Below are 19762 nucleotides of genomic sequence, written 5' to 3'. Positions count from 1 at the left end.
ACCGGAGGCGGTGCCGGCCCCGGCGGCCCCGGGCGCCCCGCGGCGCGGCTCCCTCCAATCGCGGGCCCGGGGCGGGGCCCAGCGGTGACATTGAGCGGCGCCCAGCGGGACCGAGGCAGCGCCATGTGGGGCCGCGCCGGTGAGTGAGGCGGGCGGGGAGAGACCCAGCCCTGTGGCCGGGCCGGGGCTGCCGCCGCTTGGCCGCCTCCCCGGGAGGCCGAGCGGCCGGGCCCGGAGCGCGGAGAGGCGGCCCCGGCCGGTGCTGCGGCGGGAGCGGAGCCGAGCGTGAGGGGCCGTGTCTGATGGACTGGTGTCCGAAACAGTGACAGGAGCGGGGCTGTGCCCCGGGTTCTATAAAGAGCTTGAAAAGGGGCCGGGTTCATTGGGGGTGTCGCCCGTAAATGTAAATTACTGGTTTTTCAGAGCGGGAGTGTATTATTCCTCGAAAGTAAAGGGCCGTAGGAGAGACACTTTCAGACAGTAAAACTAAGTAAAAAATAACTCATTTTAGGTTTTTTAAAGTGCCCCTTTTGCGTTTCTGAGTTAGTTTGGTTGGGGTTTTTTCCCCCGAACTTTTTCATTCTATTAATTAATGCATCGGAAGCGCCTTCTTTGAAGTATGTGTTTGTATATAAGGCGCTCTTGCCTTTTCTAATGCGCTACAAAGTAGTTACCTCTCAGTGTAAATATTCTGCCTTTTTGACTTGACTCTGTCAATGCTTTTGGGATGTGACAAGGTTGGTAGAATGCTGGTGTGCAGTCCTCGAAATAGCACCATCCTAAGTGTATCTAAAGCATATGTATAGATTAGTTTCTGGAAATTGTAATGTGTTTCAGAAATTGCTGGCAGGAGATTATCTTGCTTTTGTTTTTTTTTCCTAAATTAGTTTAATTGCATTCACATTTTTCTACATAAGATTACTGAGCAAGCTCAAGGCATACCTTAATAATCAAGCTTTCATTTCTTTGGTGGGCTATTACAACTAAAACTGGTACTTCTTGGGTTCATTTTTACCTATTGGTTTTCTTTCTTTTATTCCTCTCGTGTTAAAAAAAAACCCTGAAATGCTTCCATTGCAAAGCTGGTTTCTACTGCTCTGAGTTAAATTTGGCCTCTTGGCTTCCTCTGTTTTCTCTCCCAGATAGGGCTGTTAAACTGCTGGGAAGAAACATTCCCTTGGTTCTGAGGATGACTGAGGGAGTAGACCCGCAGATAAGCAGAAGGCTGTGTGTTAAACCCCGGCAAGACCTTCAGACAAAGAGTAAGAATCTTTGATAAAGTCATGGAATGCTTCATGCTATGGAATACTCACATATCCATGCTGCAATCATCTGAACAGGAATTTGGCTGACACAGGTGGTCATATCCCTGATTTTGTGAGAGTTCTGGTCTCTAGACTGAAAAATGGAGCATTAAATTTGGTTAAGTCTTGTTTTCTAACAAAAAGCCAGGGGTCAATGTTTCCACTTGTGGCGGTCACACAGCATTCACTTTGTAGCAGATCACCAGAGCCTTATCTAGTGCACACTCCTACACTGAGGCTCCTCAGCTCTGCTCTGGAACTGCCTGTTCAGCCCCACTGTAAACTGTTCATGTTTAGGAATATTGTGTGAGCTAAAAGACTTTTGCAGTTTTTCGGAGTGCAGCCAGCTCCAGCTGTTCCAAAAACTGAACGTGCCCTGCAGGGAAGAGTCTGAATTGTTCATGTTTAAGGGTGGAGCTGGTCAGGGAAAGCTCAGGCCATGAAACATTTTTTCACTATATTTGGGACAGTTTCTGTGCTCCTTGTATCACAGGTTCCTTATGGCCCACCCATGCAGGAGAAAAGGAGCACACAGATGTGAAGCATTTGGCAGGACTCTGTGTTAAACACATGGATCAGCTGCTCTGGGTAGGACAAAAGGTCTCCTTAAAAGTGTGATGTCTCCAGCAGGGACTAGTAAAGGAAGTCCCTTATGCTTTTGTGAAGTGGGAATGGTGACCTACAGCAAGAACCTAAGGAAGAGAATAGGAAGAGGATTCCTCTATACCACTGCCCCAGAGGGGGCATCTTGGTGTTTAATAATCCTCACTAGATTTTTTTTTCCCCCCACAAATTTGCCCAGTTTCTTGAAGCTGGATGTATTTTTAGCATCCACATTCTCTAAGAATGTGGATGTTAAAATTCCCTAAGAATTTCTTCTCTAAGAAATTCCTCAGCTACAGTCTTGTGTTTATTTTTTAACCCAATGTGCACTGTTTTATAATCTGATTTTCCTTTATTCAGTACCCCTTCCAAACCAAGACCTCATTATAATCCACACTCCCAATGCCTCTTGTAATGCCCTGCTGGGCTGAAGAGAGCTTCAGTCACTGCTTTCCAGGCCAAAGGGTCTCAGTCTGTGACACAGTTTCTTACATGGTGAGGATTCCATACCTGTGCCTGTTTCTATTTCAGCCCCCTCTAAGTCTTTCCCATGCCTTTCAAAAAGCTGGAGTCACAGTTTTACACAGAGGCACAGTAATGCTGTTGTGTTGGTCTGAGTTCCTGCTGTTTTCATTTCTGTCCCTTGGCAAAACCACTGTGGAACCCCAAGGCCTTGCCCAGGCCTAGGTAATGATTTATAAGTGAGGGCAGAGTCTGTCACTTGTGTGTGAACTGGAATTGCTTCCTGTTTATGGACAAGGGAGTTCCCAGGGCAATTCATTGACTCTGGGTTCTAAAGCTCTGTGCATTTTGGGCTCAGCCCTCTTCTTTATGTTTTTGAATAACCTGGTGTTGTCAGCACACTGTATCCACCCCACTCCCTAGGTAATTCAGGAATCCATGAGGGAGAACATGGCCATACAGGATACTGCCTATTGTTTTAAAGGAAGAAGCTGTCAATCTTTGCACTTTGTTTCTTAGATTTTAATGGTGTGTTATATATGAAAAGCTTCCCCTGTTACATTATGAATATTTTGTTCCTGGCGTTTGAAAGACTGACCTGAAAATTATGTGTCCGGTCTTTGCTAATGGTCATCTGTTTATTTATACCTTCAGATAAAATCTTACACTGCCTGAAAAAGTTAACATTCTGTGATGCTACGCTGGCTTTTATTGTTATTGTGCAGCATGTTGACTTTTCTATAGCTGTTCCATTTGATTTCTTTTTTTGTAACCTTTTTTAAATAAAATATAAAAACAGTACCTTAGGAACCTTAGATGCTGGAGCAGCTTTTGCATATTTAGACCTGCAGATACAGAGGTTTTGAGAAGGATTTGGCTTTCCTTACATGGCTTCAGTTTCACCCATATTCACACGTTTGTTAATCTGTGATACAGTTTTCATTCTCTAACTACCTCTAGCAATCATATTTAGAGTTGTGCATTGCTCACCCTAACTGGTTTTGTTACAGCTCTGACCATCCAGCCTCTCTGACTGTTGTTTTTGGTGTTGTTTTGTTGTTGTGTCTTTGTGTGTTCTGTTGGGGATTTTTTAGGTCGATCTGCTTCGGGAGTGCCTGGACACAGGCCTACACCCTGGGAGAGAAGGTGTTTGTTGTGGGCAGGCCATTACAAAAAGCCAGAGGATATTCCAGAGACTGTCTCGTAAGTTTTGCTTTTGAAACTGTAAAAGAGACTTTGTCTATGCAGAAATAAGTTACTTGCATGCAACTCCAGAGTAACTTCTCTGAAAAGGAATGGGTTTGCACAGCTGAAAAACCTTACCCTGCTGTGTTTGGTTTATCATCCTTGTAGATTAAATGACCTCAGCAATTCTCTTGTGCTAAGATAATGTATCCCTCTTGATTTTTTTTTTCCTTTTTTCGCAAAGGGTTGACCAGCATTTATCAGTTGTTTCATTAGAAAACCATGTCACATCATTTCTTTTTTACTCTTCTCTCACAATTAGAAAGCTTTTTTCAAACATTAGGGTGAGCTTTTTCTAGTGTTTTTCATTATATGTCAGTCTCTTGCGGTGGGAAACTTTCATATACGGCTATAAAATAACTGAAACTCATTTAAGTACTTATTAATGAATACCTAAAGGGCATGGGCTAACTTCCTTTACTGTTGGAATTTAAACTAACAAACAGTGTTAAGGCTCCCTAACTATATATAGTCAAAATTTTCATGTTGCTGCTGAGTTCAAATGTCAAAAGCTTTGTCCCGTGTCAAAAGCAGAAAATAAAATGTTCTGGTTTGCATACCAAAAATAAAGATCAAACTTATCAACAATAGACAACTGTTAGTTTAAAAAACATTCCTAGTATAGTTATCTTTTAAAACATGCTCGTAATGGTTTTAAGTACGTGTATTTATTTAAATTAAAAAGAAACAGTAAATCTTGCACTACTTGAGTAAGAAAATGATGTAGCTGCCCTCTTACATATTTTCTGTTTGTTTGGATGCACCATGTAGGAATTGAAAATCCACTCCTGTATGAATTTTGTTAAAAGTGGAATCCTTCCATTTTGTATTGAATAATTTTTCTTAAAACTACATTTGATATACATACAGGAGTAAATTATTAAAACTTACTATCACTTCATATATTTTTGCATACCAAACACTTGTTATGAGTGTTTTTAAGAAAACAGAGTTAGCAGAGTGATTGATTTCAGTAGTTTATTGAAAGGACAAACCAACTTCTGATAAAAGCTGACCATTTCTGCAAGTGCATAGGGAATTCTTTTTATTTAGACAAATAATTCAGCCAAATCTGAGAAGACAATTGAGAACTATAAAAGCACAAAAACTTGTTTTCCTGTTCTGAGATTAATTAATTAATTAATCTGAGATTAATTATGTGTTGTAAGGACTTGTGCTATAACTCAGTAATCTCGTAAAATGTGGTGAAGCAACTCATTTATTAAACAAATGTTAAACTTAGCAACTGAACTGATTTAAAATGCAAGTTGTTTTGAGATATCTACCTTTTGCTCTTGTAAATTCTTAGCACATCTAAGTTATTTCCAAAATTAACTAGCAAACTTTTTAAAATCCTACTGCTGTGCATTTCAGCTTAATTGCAGCCTGCACTCAAGGCTTTCACTGCAGATTATTAGCAGAAGCAAATAACCTGGATGCTAAAATTAACCATTAGTTTCATTGTAGATGGATGTGTTTGTTCCCTATGATCAGAAATCTTGTACTCAAATCAATGCTCTGATAAAAACAAGAACAAAACTTCCCAGCTCTCAGGTCCTGTGTGATTTACCATGCTGAACTACCATGGATCCTGAAGTACCTTTTTTTTTCTTCCAAATGTAAGGATCAAAATGTAGTAACAGATTCCATGTAATTTCCCAGTTCCATTAAATCCATTCTCCACATTAGTTTTGGGGTATAATTAACCTAGTTTGATGCATTTATTCTTTTCATTACACAGTGTTGGTGCTTCTCCAGTCTTCTGGAATTTTGTCATGTGCCAAATATAATCAGTGTATCAGCCCTCCTTGAGAAGGCAGTTATCTGCCCTAAATTCTGCAAGGAGAGTTAAATATACAGGGTGTAGGTCTTTGGTTATATGGACAGCACTTGTAAAAAGCATTAATGCTTCACTGGCCCTTCTTGCATTGTTTTCTCTTACACAGACTGAAAACCTGCTGTAACCAAGATGCCATTTGGGTAGAATGATCTTCAGAGTTAACTCAAGAAAATATGATCTTTTGTTTTTACTCCCTACACAGCTGGAAGGTGTCAATAACTGCTACTCTTCTGGTGGAAGACTTCTGGTTTTTCAAACAGCAGAGTAGGCAACAGGTTTCCCAAAAGGATGGTATAGCTACTGGTGTGGCTAGCTAAGCCCCCTAAAATGAATAAAAAAAAATAAATTTAAAGAGTTCCTCTGTCCAGAGCTGATGTAGGAAAGCTTACAATCCTCCACACCTCCTTTGTTTCTCAGGGAAGCAGATCACTTTAGGATTATTTACTCCAGCAGGAGTGGGGACCACTGGTCTTTTACCAAGTCGTGTTCAGAATTTCTGAGTGCTGCATTCAGCAGCTTGTGTGTCACTTATTGCACTTTCAAGTCCTGAAGCAGAGGAAGCACCTTGCTGGGAAATAAGACTGCATCATAAATGAAATCACTGTGAAGTTCAGGCAGAAGAAATTGCAAAGCTGTGCTAATGCTTCCCTCTGCCCAATGAACTCTCAACTGTTAAAACACCATGTTTTGGGTTTTACCAGTCTTCTGCTATTGAGAGAAAAATTTGTGTTTTACTATGTTAAATACATCACAGTTATAACACAGATGAGTTCTCCCTGGCTTTACAGATATTGGAAGGTGGTAGTGAGCACAGAGGGAGCTGACAGTAAGAAAAGTACAGTATTGGTTAAACCATTCCTCTCTTTTCCCTGTTCTTTCCACAATGAACAAACACACTTAAATCCTGCAGCCTTCCTCCTTTGCACTGCAGTCAAGTGGTCTGCAAAGGCAGTATTTTAACAGTAGAAAAAGCTAAGATTAAAAAGTTGGGCTTGTTTCCAGCTTTGAGAGGAATGCCTCTGTTACTATGTATCTCCCAAGGTACTTAGAGATCAGCCTTTCCTGTTGGAAAACTTTTTTGTGCACAGAGCCAAGTGCTGTTAGCATTCCACAAAACTACCAAGACAGCACACTAGAAGAAATTAAATAATTAGCCAAGTGAATTATTTGGGTCTCTGATAACAAGTGTGTTCTTTTGTTCTTTCTTGAGGCTTGACACAGTGAGAGCAGCACAGACCACCCTGCGTGTGAAGTTCAGCTATGTCATGATTGCCTTGACAATAGTGGGATGCATCACCATGGTGATCAGAGGGAAGCAGGTAAGCACAGAATTTGGGCTGATGAGGGCAAATAAACCTTCATTTAAACTTCTTAGCTCCTCTAGGGATTTTTAGTACTGTCTTGCTTTGGGGGTTTGGAGTTTTTTGTTTGTTTTGGGGTTTTTTGTCATTTTATCACCAAACAAAATTTTACCAAGTCCTCCTGGTTCCCCAAAAGTGACCCTCATTGACTAATTCTCCTCAGAAAAGGATGATGTCGCCATTAAGATGCTTCCTTTAAACAAAAAACCCTGAGCTTAAAGTGTCTGCGTGGCAGAAGAGCCTTACTTGCTATGCTGCCTCTCTTCTGATGACAATGCTCAGGTCTGGTTTCTATGGACTGCTGTGTTCTAGAGAAACCTTACAAGTAGTGACAGTCTTAACCCCAGCACTGTGAGCTACTGAGTGTCACCTGACATTTTCTATCAGAATTTGTCTATTACAATGAAAAAGATGCAGCACTCTGAAATGAAACAGTGGAAGGATTTTTTCCTGGCTTTAACAGCAGAGATCAAACACTGATGATTCCCAGAGCATTTTCCTCTGTACTGGAGAAGTATGAATGCAAGTACCAGGAAGAGAGGACAGCTACTTTGGAATCCTTGTTTTGAAAGCAGCTGAAATTATTTATGTTTCCTGAGATGAGCTCAGTTGGCCAGAGAATGGTGCTAATAATGTCAAGATTATAAGTTTGATTCCCCAGTGGGCCATCCAGTGAAGAGCTGGAATTGATGATCCATGTGGTCCCTTCCATCTCAAAATATTCTGTGAGTCTGTGATTATGTTTAACTTTTGATTTGTTTCTCTGTCTCATGAAAATCAGATCAGTATTAAATACTGACCAGAAGCACAGAATGTATCTGCTAGTGCCTTGAAAAAAGGTTTAATTTATTCCCAGAGAAGTAATTACCTTCAGCCAAAATAACCTCTCAATATTTTATTTTAACCCTCTTGGCTTCCTGGCATTAAAGCTGACAGAACTGTGCCTTGGTAAGGATAGGTCAGGTAAGTTATTGATTCAAGTTTCAACTCTGTGGTCCTTCAGGTGATGAGTGATGATGTTATTACATTGTAGGCTATGAAAAGACATGAATCCCTTACAAGCATAAACCTGGAGAAGAAAGCCAAGTTGAGAGAAGAAAGTGCATCTGCTAAACCATAGAGGAGGAAATGAAGAGATCAAGGACTGGGGTAGAAAAGCAAAGACCCTTTCAGCACTGACAGGAGGATATCATCACATCTGTCCTGTATATTAGTATTGTACACCCATGTCCAAGAAAGAATGAAGATGCTGTTCTGTAGTCAATAAAACCAGAAATACCTATTTGCTTTTCCTTATAATGGGTCCTTTCTTCCAAACTCTTTTCTTCACAGTTAGTGGGACAGGACACATGAGCACAGTGGATAAGCAATGTAATTGTTTCCCACATGCTGTGCACCAGAGCATCTTTTGAAGTACTGCAGGACCTGTACCTGCATTCTTGGTACCAATCCCTTGCATGAAGTCTCATATTCTTACTTACCACTTAGAGAAAGGTAACTGTAACACAAAAGAAGGGTCCGTTTGGTTTCCACTTGCACAAACAAAATACCTTCACTAGCCATCAGGTTTCCTCAGCAAGAATGGAACTGTATTTATTCTGTATTGGTACTGGCTACTTCAAGTAATCCACATGTTCCTCTTTGTGCAAGACAGAACAATTATTAAGGGAGCCCTTGAGCCAAAACTTACTGTCTGACCTGCATTAACATCAGCAAAATGATCCTAAGGTATTAGAAAGCCTAATTCCCTGGTCCAGGTCCTGTTATTCTGCCTGCATTTGTTTAAGTGAGGGGTAACTTCTTGTGAAGAGTTGCCTGTCCTCAAGAAAATGAGGAAGGAGATGAAGAGTGAAATAGCATTCCAGAGAACCACAGTGTGGCAGCTGACACCTAAGAGTGGTCTCAGCAGAACTGTGAAAATGAGGAAACAGAGATGACTGTTTTGAGGAATACTGAGCAACTGCTTCAACCTCTACTGTAAGATTTACTATTTAGAGGCACACGAGTATGACAAAGTCAATCAGGCATTCTTGCTCTCTGCTACTAAGCTCTTTATGAATCTTATTTAGATTTATATGTATTTTGCTCTTTTGCATTCTTGTCTGTGCTTTCATCATACTAGGCCCTCCTAGAGATCACCTGCCTCAAGTTGTAGAAAGGAAATGTAGATTGGAAGTGTCAGGACTGCTCAAAATGTCACTGCCCAGCACTGCCCTGCTGACTGGCCCTATGGACTCCAAAATCAAGAGACATACCAGCTTAACAAAATTAGTTTGTGAACTTTCTCAGAGTGAGAGGGAGATTATTTTTGTTGCATCCCTAAAAATTAGCAGTATTGCCAAAAAATTAAAAGCCCTACAGAAATGCAGGGTAAATCTTCACTAGCAAATGCTGTTCCATCTATGAATTGCATTTCTGAGTACCAGTGAGATGTAACCTATCAGAAAAGCTGTGTAGTCAATTCCATCACAGAAGTCACAACCTTCAGGTGATACAACGACCTGTCATCAGATTCTCTGGATGGAAATGATCATAAGTACACTGTCAATTAAGCAGAGCAGGATTGTACAGATTTGTCCACTTAATTAGCACTGAATGCAAGGCATATTTAATTTCAGTGCAGGTATGTGAACAGATTTTCCATGACAATTCTGGTCCTTTGCCACACCAGAAGGCACACAGATGGCAACCAAAACAAAATCTTGCCCAATTACATGCCTGTGGTCATGTATGTACTAAATGACACCAGAAAAGAGAACGTGGATTTCAGGTTTCCTTGTGATTTATGCTTGGTGATGGCAAAGCCTAAAACTGTGCATCTCAAAAATATCACCCTTTCAACACACCTCTGAGTGCACTTTGTGAACAGAACTGGCAGGTACCTCTCCTAGTTTTGGAAATAAAACTATTTGGACTCATCCAGCTGGTAAAGTACTTCAAATATAAAAATAGGCAAAACACCACTTCAAAAGCAACACTTCAGAGCATCAACAGTAACCAGTTTTTCATTTTACTTAAATTTCTATAAGCTTTATGCCATTTACACAAAAACTGAAGTCTGGTCTAGTGGTTTGACAAAAGCTCCACATATCCTTCTGTGACCCTGCTATCTCCACCATTTCAAAATCTGGCATAAAGACTCCACATCACTGCCCAACTTGGTGTTTTCTTTCAGCTTCTGCATAGGCTCAAATCTCAAACCAAAGCCCAGGAGAATGGGCATTGTGTGGTCTCCAGCTTGCTCCCAACCACTGCACTGTTTTCTTTGCAAGTAGCTGGGCACTAGAAAATGATGGAAATCTTTCTCAGCAAGGCAGTGAAAGGAACCACCTCTTCCGTGGTGTGATGGCTTCCAAGAAGCACTTCTGAACAGGGACAGTGGTTAGAAAACCAACACACCTTTCTGGCCAAAGCAGCCAGTCCTGCTGACAGGAGAACTTAACACCCCTCAGATCACTGAGAGCTCACAGCTTCAGCCCAAAGCCTTTCAAGAGTGCACAATGGAAGGAACATACTAAGCCTGAAATGGTACCTCATTTTCTTTCTTGGGCTTGGTCTGTAACACCATTCCCATTCATCCAGAAGAGTCTAGTTTATCAATCCCATACCATTTGCCTTACTGCTGTACCTGGTCCAGAGGCAACTGAAGCTTCCCAAGGCAGCAATCACCTGACAACTCCAACACTGCTTCAGTGGAACATGCAGGAGGCACAGCAGGACATGGCCATAGCAGTACACAAAGAGGTCTTGCTTACTTTTCTAAGACTCAGGCACCTGAAGAAAGACCTTCTCAAGTCTAAAACAGGCATGGCAGAGTACCAATGGTGTGTTGTGCCAATTTCCAGAAGCAAAAAAAAAAAAAAAAAAAAAAAAAAAACCATACCGGAAGAGATGCGGATTTACTTAAAGCTGACATAGAGATCAAAGTGCACAGAGGTAAGACAGCTGTTGTGGAAGACCCCAGAGAAGCAGAGATGTGTATTGCCAGGAGCACTGTCACACGTAGGACCATGTGGTGAAATCTAATCCTTCAACAGTCTTGGGTGCTGACAGTAAAAAAAAAAAAAGCAAGTCCAAGAACATGTAGGTCCAGGGTCATTGCCTTCTTCCCTTCTTCTAACATTAGGCAAAGGGTCTTCAACGACCTGTGTTTGGTTGGCATCAAGGAACAAACAGGAATTTAGGAACAGGCTGAAGTCTCTAGGCAGCAGTTCCCTCAAATGATTGTGTGATACCTTCCCAGGAGCCCCAGGTGCTGGCCCTGGCTTAGTTACTGAGCTTTCAGTAACCTGCTCCATCATCCTTTGTACCCTCCTGAGTCCAAGACACTGACCTTGCCTGCCATGTTCCACTGGGAACTTTACCAACAGAAAGAATGATGGCTCCTGTTTGCTGCCCAAACAAAACCACAACTTTAATGGCATTACAGATCAGATCTGCTGGACTGCTAGATAGCAATTCCAGGCAGTCCTGCATCTTCCTTTCTCTAACACCCAGTTTAAAACAGACATTGTTAAAATCTCAGTGCAGTGCTTCCACCTCCTTCCTGATGTTTCAAAAAAAAAGCAATGAATTCTCATTACCAGCCTGTGGGGCTTTTGGAAGACGCTTAGATGGGATCTCCACAAGCAGACAGAAACCAATGCATGTATTTTAATTTTGAAGAAAATATGAGACACTTTTCTAGTGTTACATGCTGCCTGACAAAGCTAAGAGAAGAACACAAGAACTCCAAAAACTCCCTCACCTACCCTCTACATGAGACCATGCTGCCTCTTATTTAGACACAAAACAACAAGAGATCATTCAAAACACAGCGTGACCTTCACAAAAGTGGCAGCTAGAGGCATTCTCTGAGATGGTCCCTATCTGAGCACATCCTTCAGGAGAGCAGAGAATTCAATGCTTCTAGCAGGGGACACAGCCAACAGAACTGCGTTAGGAAGCAGTGTTCAAGCAATATGATATAATGATCCTCAAACTTTCACTGGCACTTTCCTCCAAAACAGATTCCTTCATCTGTGGCATGACTGTTAGTTAGTAGATGGTAACGTTACACTACATGTTTGGCTCTGTTAAATGCAGGTAGTTTACTTGCCCTTGGCTTAGGAAGTATTTCTGGTCAGTCTGTATCAGTGAGCTTTTCCTTTTATCATTCACAAGTCTGATCTCCCTTCTGTACCTATTTAATGTGCAGCCTTTGTTCGAAGTAGATTTTGTTTCTTTTCAACCTATTAATAAGGCTAAGTAAAGCAATGCCAAGAACTGGTTGCTGGAAGATCCTGATGGAAATACACTCAATTAAGCACCATTTAAAATTACATTGAGACCTATGAGTTAGCCGCATTTTAATCCATTTAATGTGTGCCGTGTTGATTCTTCTAGTGGTGTGGTTTTCACTCAAAATATTATGCAGTACCAGTCAAATGCCTTACACAGTCTAAGTATTTAGGACAACAATATTACCTGCGTCAACCAGGCCTGTCACTTCAAACAAACATACCAAGTTTAAAGATTTATACTTATCTGCTCTGAATTCACATATCCACGGCAAAAGTAACAAATACTGGCCAGGCTCCTTACACAGGAAGGCACACCAGTCAGCTTAAATGGACTCTTTTTTAATTCACTCATTTAGAGGCAATTGTCATTACTTTCTTGGGGGGCAGGGGAGGGAAACGCCAATGCACCACATTGTTTTCACTAGCCTGGAAGAGAAAACACTAATATATATAGATATATAGGTATGTATATATATACACACACTTTATGCGTGTGTGTATATATATGTGTGTGTGTATATATGTATATATACACGCTAGTGTATATATACACAGAATATACATATATGAATATACAGAATATATGCACACACACTTTGCTCAGATTTGTTTACAAAATATGTAGCATTTTTATACCATCCAATAAGAGGTACATGGTTTTAAACAAATCTTATAGAAATGACATGTTATTGGAAATTTACACGTAAAAAAATCCAGCACAAAAAAATCCAAAAGCTAAAACAAGATTTTGCTACTAATCAGTGCTTCTATCACCCTTCAAGAAAAGAGAAACACAGTTATTTATATGTGATGTAAAGGCAACATTGAGGGGTTTTTTTTGCTTTTTTAAATTAACCACCAAATTTAACCCCCTAAAATTACAAAGAATTGAAGTCCATTTACAGATCAAGTGCAGTAAACTAAATGTTCCTTCAGCACAAAGCAGCACTAGAGAAAATAACTGGGAGAGGGAAAGTGGAGGCCAACTGGCTTAGCTAGGGAGGCAGCAGGTGGCTTCTGCAGTGGCCACACAGGTCAGAGTCTCCATCCTGAAGCAGAGACAGAAGACTTTATTTAAATAATGGTCACACAGAGCTGATGTTCAGGCCTTTGCCTAGCTTCTTTCAGCAGTATGACAAGTGACTTATGTGTTTTTATAACTCTGTATCCAATGGGCTGGTTTTGCTTTTGCAGTGGCTTATCACTGAGAGGAGTCATGAGGATCTTGAAGACAGTTCTGCCACAAACATTTACCACAGCTACGTGACGCTGCAGTTGCCAGTGGCAATTTTGAAATGTTTACACTGGACAAATGTGTGTTCCAAGCATCCAAAATGGCTTGAAAGAACATAGCCTGATGCAGGGGGGAGCGGACGGCCTAGGGAATCCATTGCATTCTCCAAAATGGAACTGCCACTTTGAATCAGGCGGCATCTCCCCAGATGTGTGAAGTTTGGTGCCAGTGTCAGCTGAACTCAGTGAGGAGTGGCTGGCCTTTGCATCAGAGGTCTGTGATCCAAGCAGGTTGCAGAGCCAAGAACATGCTGCTAGCAGAAGGGCAGTCTCCAGCTGTGTGCGGCAGCTGCCATGCAGTCAACGATGCCTTACAGATGTCACCTGGAGGAACCATGCGTTCCACGCTAATTCACCTGAAGTCTCATCAACAGCAAAAGGGAAAAGTGAAATGAGAAGGCCAGGTGGATCCAGATGTAATAGTACTATCCTGTGAATGTAGTGTCATTTTAGTTAAATAAGGGCCTTGGCCAGGAGGACTGTATTCCATCAGGTGAGCTGGAGAGGAAGCTCTTGTCTTGTGAAAATGAAAAGGAGATCTAACACTCCTTGTGCCAAGTTTTACAAATTAAGAATTCTGTATTCAGAAGTTAACGTTTCAGAAGACAAATCTGTTCAAGTCATGCTGTGTAAAAATGTAAAGAGGCAGACAGGAACTTTTCAGCCATAACTAGAATACCAGGGACCAGACTCTGGAGCATGGAGCCAGAAAGGGCTTGATCTTTAAGGAAGGCCCAGCTGGATCATACTGTGGCTGGCAACCAGAAGTGGGGGCAATTTCTCCATTCTAGAAGCTGTTTTGGAAAGTCATTTCTGGGGAGGTGTTAAGAGTAACCTATTCACAGGTTCTTTTTTTGTGGAGGGAGAGTTAAAACTGGAAAGGTATACAAATCTCCACAGTGGTCTGCAATCCAACTTGGGAGCTCAGTGTTGAGACGGGATGGGGCCAGATGTGTTCAGTATTCCCAAGAACCACAAAACATGTCCATTGCAGCCTGTTGTTGCAGGGGCCAGAGAACTTACTCCATTGTTTGTAACATGTTCCTCATGCCAATAACCCCAGCTGGCACATACAGCAAGGTAGATAGAACGTGTGTGAAGGTTTAACGCATCTCTCGCAGCCGTCCAAAGAGGCATCCAGGGGAGAACATGAGGGATGAATTCAGCTACGTTCTCAGAAAGGCTGAATGTCTCCCTGGACTGCAGGCACACTCTGCAGCAAATACAAGAGAAAGGCAGCCTTCTCTTGGATGCCAGAAGTGGGGGGCCAAGTGGAGGAGGGATTACTTTCCTGTAATAGGAACAGGGAATATCTCAAAGTATAGAAAGGTGCCTCAACTCCACAAAGATGACAGTGGAGAGATTCAGAATCTAGAGGAGAAGGGTGATTCTGGCGACCCCTTGCCAAGGAGGGGACATCCTGCCACGGAGAGCCAAAAGTTTTCCAGACGTATGTAAGAGCATGTGCACAAGGCAAGCGAATGAGCGCAAACAGGGTTATGGAAAACATTGAGAGAATCACTCCACGGGTGGCTTGTGGCTCGACAACAGGATTGGCTAGGTAGAGGAGCACACAGCACAGGGGCACCTCAAAGCTGGAAGCCTTCCATGGGAGCCTCACACTGCTGGAAGATGTATTGTTGCTGGTTGATATCCACTTGTGGGGCAATGCTGCTGTCTTCATCTTCTGTTCCAAAGTAGTGCTCAATCAGATCAAAGGCCTTCTGATAAATCTCTTGATTCTCATGGCTCTGCAGAAATTCAATCTTGTCCAGGCCTGCAGAGAAAAGCAGTACATAAAAGTTACAGCTCAGTCAAAGGATATGACCATGACAATTTTCAGTCTGTTTCATTATTCCCTCCCACCTTCAGAAAGAACAGGCTTCTCTATGGAGACCTGTATCCAACTTGTACTCTCCAGAACCAAGGAAAGCCAGTTTGAACTACAGAGATCTCTGTAACTGTGTTATGTGTTTTGTACCTTCTGTCTGCCTTTACCCTTTCACTCAAAAATTAAATCAACAAGCTTGTATGGGTAAAGAATGAGGCCTCAAACTCTAAGACTTTTAGGGCTGTATTTCCTAAAAGCATGTTTACAGTGCTTTCTTTATGAAGACTGTGACTACAGAATCACCTACGTGTAAGCTGAAATAAACTTCTGATAATCATCTGGTCCAACCTGCAGCCCATCCCAGCAGTACTAATCAACATCAGATAAGATCTGATGTTGTGTCTGGACAAGTGTTCCAAACTTCCAAGGATGGAGACTCCATTTCCTAACCTGTATAATATATATGTATACAATGCAGTTAAACTCAGACAACCAGTTTTTGGGCAGGCTTTAAAGGACACGGGCAAACTCAAGCCTTGAAGTCAGATACAAAGAAAAATAATACAGCAGGGAATGATGCTATAATGAAATCCAAATGTTAGCAATTCTAGTAAATCTCTACTGCTGGGAATTGTAGTGGTTTTCTTCTAACACCTTTTATTCTGTACGAATCAAGAAAAGAAGATCTGCACATTCTTCTCCAATTGATACACAGACAAAGATAATGTAGAAGATGGAGTACTCTGTAGACGTATCAAAGAACAGATTATTTTCAGTCACAGTGATAAGGGAACTAACAGAACTGGGCTGTTGAGACTCCAGTGAGTTTGTGACCATGTCAGTATCCCCTGATTTCCCCAGGTGTTTTGCCCATACCATACGCTTCTTCAATAAGAGCGCAGTAAGGATTAATGCCACTGCCACTGCGTTTGGATTCCTGCTCTCCAAGCCTCAGGATGTTCTCCAGCCCATTCAGAGCTACTTGCACAATCTTGGAGTCCATTACTGTCAGGAGGTCACAGAGTGGTTTGATGCATCCCAGTTCTACTAAGTACCTGAAAAATATCACATGGAACCCAGTAAATTGTCTGCAAAATTATAATTGGTGTAGCCATTTAAGCACTTAGTATGAAGGTCAAACAAATCAAAACAATCAATCAGATGAAGTATCAACTTGACTGGAAAAATTAGAGAAATTAAAGACATCTATTTCTATCTAGTCAATTCTGTTGAAACAATGAAAATAACTTTAAAATCCTTTCTCTGTCTCACTCTCTCCATATAGCTCTGAAATAATAATTTATTTTTTGTACCATAAACTATATTTCTATAATAGTAACTTCTAAATATTTTCTATAAAGAGCAATTATATTAATTTAACATGTTTGTAAAGTCCTTATTTTTATTTTATACAAAACTGCATATAAGCATAATGTACCAGTATAAGCAAAACAGGAGAAACAATGCATGTGATGCCATTGTCCAAGGAGCTGAGCTATTCCTCTCCAGACTGTTACTGCACTCTGTTACACACTACACCCCTCAGAAGTTAGTTTAAAAGTTGCATTTAGGTTTTTTTTCACATAAGACAAATGGTATAATTATGTAAATAAGTATTACAGCTGAAATACTTTTATGATTTCTCCCTGAAGGAATGAAAGGCCCATTCATAACAAGGACATGGTGTCTCTGGATACAGCACTGAAAGCACAGTGAAAGCTTTCTCAGTTTCTAGGCTGATAGTTTGTTTTCTTGCACAAACACTAACTCAGTCTATTGCACTCAAAGATTTAAACCACTTCATACTTGATCTGTTCAGCAGAGCCTCCCGATGTCGCGTTTGTGATTGCCCAAGCAGCTTCCTTCCTTGTCCGAAACTCGGCCGTTTGCAAAATATTTATAAGAGCTGGGAAGATATGGGCGTCTATGACTGTCTGCAAAAACAAATGACATGGCAGGGTCATAATAAATATTAGAAATAACTTCTTTGCCCTGAGTTAGTTAATGTGCATGCCCAGCATAACACATTAAACAATGAAATATCACTTTATCAAACACCAAAACTGATAAATCAGTTTTCAGCTTTACATTCAAAACCTTAGTTATTGCTGTGGTCTGTTCTCATTCGAAATTCATTCAAAAACACATTCAGACTCTAGTGACTGCCATATCTAATGAGTTACTTAATCATCCCCTGACAACAAAAGAATGCCATAGTTCCCTTATTTTTCCAGGTAGTAAACCTCTCAGCTATTAAGTCAGTAAAATATTAAGTCATTAAGATCCCTTAACTTCACAGGCCTCTATGCCATTATACATTTCCAGTGCACAAGACAACAGAGCAAAGTTGCTCATGTAAGAACTGCTCAAAACAAGCAACCACCTGATGAAAAGACAAAGCACTGATGGTTTGGCAGTAGGGTTCTCCTGCTTAGCTCAACAAAGTGATAGAAGCCAAATGAACATTTGAGCAGCAACTTAAAGTTTCTGGTAACTCCTTCTGAAAACAGCCTTTTGCAATAAGATGAAAATTAAACCAGTTTTGTTACATACCTATGACAAGGATTTGAAACATTTTGATAAGGATCATTCAACCAAGCAAGATCTCAGGATTACTTTTTTAATCTACCACTTTACAAGCATAAATCATCACAGAACTAACAAAGAGAAATCCAAAGAAAGCCAAAAAGATCCTTTGCACAAAGTTCTGCAGAAGAAAACAGATTACATACAGCAAAAAGCTACAGTCAATTCATAGTGTGAATGGCTAACCTGGTAAAAATAAAACAATAGTTTAATATTTCTTTTATCCTTCCTGTTTGTCTGGGTATCCACACTGCCTCGGCTTCATAAATCCATACAGCCTCTTAGTTGTGCCAACCAACAGGCCCATGAACAGTCTCCTATTCTAAAGAATCCCCACTTCTGATAATAGTTTTCCTTTGCTGTATCTCCATCATGCCACACTGTACTGCATTTGTACATTGCCAAGAATATTTGAAAAAGTATCCTTAATTGAAATTTTAGAACACGACGACTGAAAGTGATCGGTCATAAACAGGAGCCAGCTATTTAAAAAAATCAAAAAAGATAAAAGGAAGTATCTTAAAAAAGAGATGCATTTTACCCCCTCATGTATTTTACTGCAAAAAAAACCAGTTAATTTGTGAAATTATCACTGTAGGGTATTTGGAACATGAGAGCATCTGCTTCATTAAGGTTATCAGATCAAGGACCTTTTCAGCTCAAAGGCAGATACAAATAACAGGAAAGTAATAAATAAAACACACTGTGACACAAACCCGATAGACAAGGGATAAGGAAACAATCACAAAGAAGAAAAGGGTTCAGTCACTAATTAATATGTCATTAAGAAACTAGAGGCAGAGAGCCAGCCTGGACTTTATAGCTGATGACAGGGACAAGTGCAACTGTGCAAAACTTAATAACAAATCTTTCCTTAACTATTTTACCACATAACCACTCTCTCTGTCCCACCTGAGCACTGTAAAGGTTAGGTGCTAGCAACTGAGCACGACTCACTTTGGGCCAGGAATTGGACCAGACCTCAGGAGAACCCCTTGTGTCTGTGGGGCCAGCAGCTGCAGTGGGTGGGGTGTGTCAGCAGCAAAACGGGCCATGAAATCAGGTCCCATAAAACGTGAATTTGGGGGCAGCAACTGGTGCCAGGTCTTGGATGAAAGGGTCACCTGCAACTAGAGCAGGTGAAGGTCTCAGCATCAACCACTGGGGCAGGACCACAGCCCATAGGGTCCATGTGCCTGGATGCCAGCTACTAGAGGGACTGGAGCAAAGCTTAATGAAGATCCCAGCACCTCAGCTGCAAAGGAACTGCAGGTCCCAGAACCCATTTGCCTGGGCACCTGCCGTGTGTGGTGAGAGAATTTATGTTATCCCCAAAAACAGTGGTGGGTATGGAAGACCACAGTGTACTTAGATTGCTGGCAAACTGACTGAGTAGCAACTGGGAGGCCCAGGATCCAGGCATGGACAGAGGGTTTGTGCCGATATTCAATAGGTCTGCAAGCCTGGAGATGCCCAAGACAAACGTGTTCATTGGTTTGCCAGTGAGACTCAAGCTGAACCAGCCAGTGAGTAGAACCCAACCACAGGGAGTCAAGAAAGCTCCTGATGCAGCCATGGACAGCACCTGAGCAGAGAACCCACACTGGTACTTGGGATATCTGTGACTGTGCACCTAGAGAGTGAGAGCATAAGTGTTTTCACCAGTGAACTTCAGTTCTCATCAGATAGAGAGGAGAAAGGGGACTTGTCAGTCTACACTTTGCTTTATGTGAGTCCAGAGAATTCTATACAAGGGTGTTGTTGAGGCAGAAGCCCTAAGAAGAACAATGTGTTCCAGGAGGTCAAGCACTGCCTACTGAAAGATCTTGACACAGATCTAGGATAGGGATATTTGAGGGCATCAGGATTTTACTATTGTGGAAAAAAACAAGTAAAAAAAAAATCTCATTATCACTTCTTAAATCCTCTCCTCAAAACAATCCTTTTACAGGAGA

General features: G+C 41.3%; 2 protein-coding genes across 2 annotated transcripts in view; one reads left to right on the top strand and one right to left on the bottom strand.

The window, feature by feature from the left end:
* The first annotated feature begins 4 nt into the window (after nucleotides 1-4).
* On the top strand, nucleotides 5-8097 carry FAM162A (family with sequence similarity 162 member A). The gene is made up of 5 exons (XM_054655081.2): nucleotides 5-139; nucleotides 1143-1262; nucleotides 3464-3572; nucleotides 6665-6773; nucleotides 7849-8097. Exons 1-5 carry the CDS (start codon nucleotides 124-126, stop codon nucleotides 7933-7935), a joined length of 441 nt encoding a protein of 146 aa, XP_054511056.2. The 5' UTR covers nucleotides 5-123; the 3' UTR covers nucleotides 7936-8097.
* KPNA1 (karyopherin subunit alpha 1) overlaps nucleotides 4579-19762 on the bottom strand; it is a 58288-nt gene continuing 43104 nt past the window's right edge. The window contains exons 12-14 of the mRNA XM_054653004.2: nucleotides 17028-17155; nucleotides 16098-16276; nucleotides 4579-15167 (exon numbers count right to left, since the gene is read on the bottom strand). Coding sequence (XP_054508979.1) covers nucleotides 14980-15167; nucleotides 16098-16276; nucleotides 17028-17155 — 495 coding nt within the window. The 3' untranslated portion in view covers nucleotides 4579-14979. The remainder of the gene's footprint in view (nucleotides 15168-16097; nucleotides 16277-17027; nucleotides 17156-19762) is intronic.

This window comes from Agelaius phoeniceus, chromosome 2 (genome assembly GCF_051311805.1).
Source record: "Agelaius phoeniceus isolate bAgePho1 chromosome 2, bAgePho1.hap1, whole genome shotgun sequence".
In the NCBI taxonomy this organism is placed as follows: domain Eukaryota; kingdom Metazoa; phylum Chordata; class Aves; order Passeriformes; family Icteridae; genus Agelaius; species Agelaius phoeniceus.
Note: the sequence above shows the minus strand (reverse complement) of the source record. Positions and strands in the feature narration are given on the sequence as shown.